A 3591-nucleotide genomic window follows, 5' to 3' on the forward strand; every position below is an offset into this window, starting at 1 on the left:
ATTCTCAGTCAATGGAACAATGTTTCTGACGCAAAATATTTCTTACTATGAGACTTATATGGAAGCAAATATTACAAACGAAGCTGTAAGCAAATATTGGTGTGCAGAAAGATGATCAATGTCATACATTGTGCTTCCTTGATCGCGGCAAATCTTTTATGCACTAGCATCAAATTTTCCAGTATCTAGAAAAAAGTTGAATAAAATTTCCTAAAAGCAATTGCACGAAGCATTTTAAAACTGTGCATGAAGCAACTAAAATTATAGTAAATCAAATGAAATACACCCACAAAACATAGTTTTGCAAAGGAAGCAAATTACTCAATACATGGAAGCATAGTTTTTTCAGGGATCCACAAGAACTTTTTTTTTGAGCGACGGGATACACGAGAACATGGGCATGGATGGATGACGGAGAGCACGGTATATCAAGCATGTAAGCTAACTACCAGGCCCACGTACTACTTCCACGTAAAAAGCAAGAAGTGCGATGGATGCGGCGACAGTTATGGCGAAGCACTCAATTAACGTAACAAATTAGCAAAACTCACGGCTTGACTAGTACTTACATCGGACGTCCAGCATGCTGTGGATTGAACGGCCAAGAACTCGTCTGATAGGGAGCCAAACATCAGTAGTAGTCTGATGCCTAGTGGTGCTCATACATAAAGCAGAGCGGAAGCTTGTTTCAAGTTGGTTAATAATTTAATGAAAGCTTCAATCACAATATCCTATTGTATCATCCCATGACACTGAAATTTCTCATGCTCACCTTTCAAACACTGAACTTAACTTACCTTTTAGCATGTGTGTCCATACAATCTAACACCGAACTCAACTTTCAAACGCTCGTATATGTCTGTGACGCACAACAAAACACTGATTCAGCTTCTACATGAACATGACTGATGTAAACGGCCTTGTATTAGTTTACATACAATACAGAGGGAGTATCAAATACTCCGTGCGAAGCCGAGCGTTGACAGCGAATAAGGCACTGCACGTCCGCTCGTCCAAGCATCATTGGTGCCGGTCGAAGTCGAAGCAGTCGTGTTGATGTCCTCGAGAGGTAGTAGCGCGCCAACTATGCTTGATTTCTTCCTCCGCTGCTTCTTGGTTGGTCGCCTCTGCAGCGTGCTCACAGTCCCAGGTTCTATGCATGCAAAAAGTATTTACGCCTACCACCAATCAGCTTAAACTTTTTTGCAGGAGATGAAGATGAGTAGGCGTTACCACCATGTTGTCGGGGCCCAAGCCCAGCAATTGCGGCCAGATAGTCGTACAGTGCGGCGGCGGCTTCCTCGTCGTTGTAAACGTCATCCATGGGCACTACCGACTCTGCTGCACTCCTCTTGCGCCGTCTCCTGGGCGCTGCTGCTGTTTCAGAGTCAGACACACCATCATCTCCGGCAGCCTCTGGACCCGACCGAGCTTCCCCGTGGTCCGTGTGAGACGACCGCATCGCCTCCTCGATCTCGGATATCCTCTTGAGAAGATGCTGCACGTAGTCGTCGTTGAAGAAACCGAGTGGCATAGAGGTGAGGTATTCGTAGTAGCAGCTGCCGTGTTCTTCAGCCGTTTCTCCTGCTGCTGCAGCTTCACCTTCGTCCCCGGGCACGGGCAGCAACCCCTCTCTGAGGATGGGATCGAACCCCTTGTCGATTATGTCCTGCAGCAGCTCCTTCATCTTCCTCCGGATGTACTTGATTTCGCCGCTGATGATGGCCGAGATGAACCTGGCCTGGTTGCTGAGTAGCTTTAACTCCTCCATCTGCGTCCGCGTCGATCGGTTTGTACGGGTAAAAGATCGACCGGGTTCGCTCAAATACACGTCCCCGGCTGAGCGAGGCGTTTGAAATTTGCGGTGGCCGGACACCGTCGTGCGTCGCGTCTCGTCGTGCTCAAATCTTGCCGCCGTCGCGCGTCTCATTGCTAGGTGCAGTATAGTCGTGCCCGGCCGTTGTGTGTTGGTGGAGGCAGGTCAAGGGTGCCGGTGGTCTGCTCCGATCTGGTGCCCACGGCCTCGGGTGGAGAGATATAGCCAAGCCAAAGTCAGGCCGGTTCCGAGTCGTAGCCGAGTTGGAGTCAAAAGATTGGCAAGCGTTGCCTTGCCGACTAGAGTTTTTGTGAGTGAATACGACGACTACTACGTCGTGAATCAAGACAGACTCGTAAATAGGAGTACGTGGAGTCATATCAGCAGGAAAAGCACATACGTATACAATTGGAAAAAAAAAGAGGAAATGCTGCAGCTGCACTACGTCGAACCCACGCGCCCTTCTGATGAAGACGAGATCAGTGGTGACCCGTAAAACATGAAGCACTTCCAACATGCAACGGGTTAAGGCCTTCAACAATGCAAGATACTTAAGAGAGGTGCTTGGAGAAATAAATTAGGCTTTTCTTAAGCACCTGTGCTTATTTTTACAGGGAAGACGCTTGATTAGGCATCTTTCCTGTAAAAATAGACACTGGTGCTTTAGAAAAAAACCCGGTTTATTTTTCTAAGCACCTTCATAAGCATCTAGCATTGTACAAGGCCTAAGTATAATATATTTTGATACAAGAATTTTATGAATTCGAATTTGCTCGAATATTTCGGCGAAAAACCCTGAAAATGTCCATAGATTTTTTGAAAACTGGCTTTTCCGGTCTTATCTTGACAAAAAACCAGACTCGAGAAAAAAAAACTTGCGCTCCGTTGGAGTTGCCCACTGAGGCCATCAAGTGAGCGCAGCCAAACGGCAACGGATTTAGGAACATGTTGCCATTGATAAAGCAAAAAAAATGTGTTTCTATCTTTTTTCAGTTATACTCGCGTTTATACACCACAAATATTGTCTATTTTACCATTCTGTTGATCAGTCATTTTCTAATGCTTACTCTCAATTCTAGTACAAAAATAAATTTAACGTAACAAATTTCAGTAACCGGAAACGTTCAAACTGAGCTACAAACTCTAAAATTTTGAGATCTTAATTAGCATCAAATTTGAGGACAAAATTGTCGATGCACATGGGCTGGCAGCGCAACACGGATCACGGAGCATATTATTAGGAAATTTTACATGTTTTGTCACTGGGACAATAATATTTGTAGACTTAACACATTAGCTAAGCATGATCTAGCTATTACACTGGTAAATGTGTCTCTCATGATTCGAGAATGAGTGTGTAGCCGATTCACCAATGTGGATGCTTAGCATGAAAAAACAATGAATACCAATTAATCATGGTAGTAGGATGAATCCATTAACAGATGTTTGTGAAGGAGCTCGAGAACTTCATGCATTTTTTGCTTGGATGCTTCCTCTATATAATGTCACCAGATATTTTACTCTTGTTTTTCCCACGGAAAGCCCCATGTGAATCTCTGAGATACAAAGCATGCCGTTGTATTTTAGATATTGGAGCAAACCAAGCAAATACTACATTGTTGTAAAAGCATGTGCCGATACACACAAAATGATGTAGCTATTCACAAAGTGTCTCGGTTCTTCCTTAGATCGCCCGTGTCCAAGGGTCAACCTCAATTAGAGTGAAGCTTGTGAAGGCGTCAAAGAGGATCCATCTGAGCGGCCTGTGGAGCTCA

General features: G+C 44.7%; 1 protein-coding gene across 2 annotated transcripts; it reads right to left on the reverse strand.

The window, feature by feature from the left end:
• Positions 1-343: 343 nt before the first annotated feature.
• Positions 344-1991, reverse strand: LOC123042749 (DNA topoisomerase 2). Of its 2 annotated transcripts, none has more exons than XM_044465140.1 (2): positions 1237-1991; positions 344-1153 (listed from the first exon to the last, which is right to left on the reverse strand). In XM_044465140.1, exons 1-2 carry the CDS (start codon positions 1928-1930, stop codon positions 954-956), a joined length of 894 nt encoding a protein of 297 aa, XP_044321075.1. In that variant the 5' UTR covers positions 1931-1991; the 3' UTR covers positions 344-953. The 2 variants fall into 2 exon arrangements, with proteins under 2 accessions (XP_044321075.1, XP_044321073.1); XM_044465138.1 differs by having other exon boundaries at positions 348-1153; positions 1234-1991.
• Positions 1992-3591: the final 1600 nt, after the last annotated feature.

Source organism: Triticum aestivum, chromosome 2B (genome assembly GCF_018294505.1).
Source record: "Triticum aestivum cultivar Chinese Spring chromosome 2B, IWGSC CS RefSeq v2.1, whole genome shotgun sequence".
NCBI classification, from domain to species: domain Eukaryota; kingdom Viridiplantae; phylum Streptophyta; class Magnoliopsida; order Poales; family Poaceae; genus Triticum; species Triticum aestivum.

Coding starts and splice junctions, on each gene's coding strand:
- LOC123042749 (XM_044465138.1), bottom strand. CDS start 1,930: ATGAGACGCGCGACGGCGGCAAGATTTGAGCACGACGAGACGCGACGC. Junction 1,154..1,233: donor TGGGCCCCGACAACATGGTG/GTAACGCCTACT, acceptor TTGCATGCATAG/AACCTGGGACTGTGAGCACG.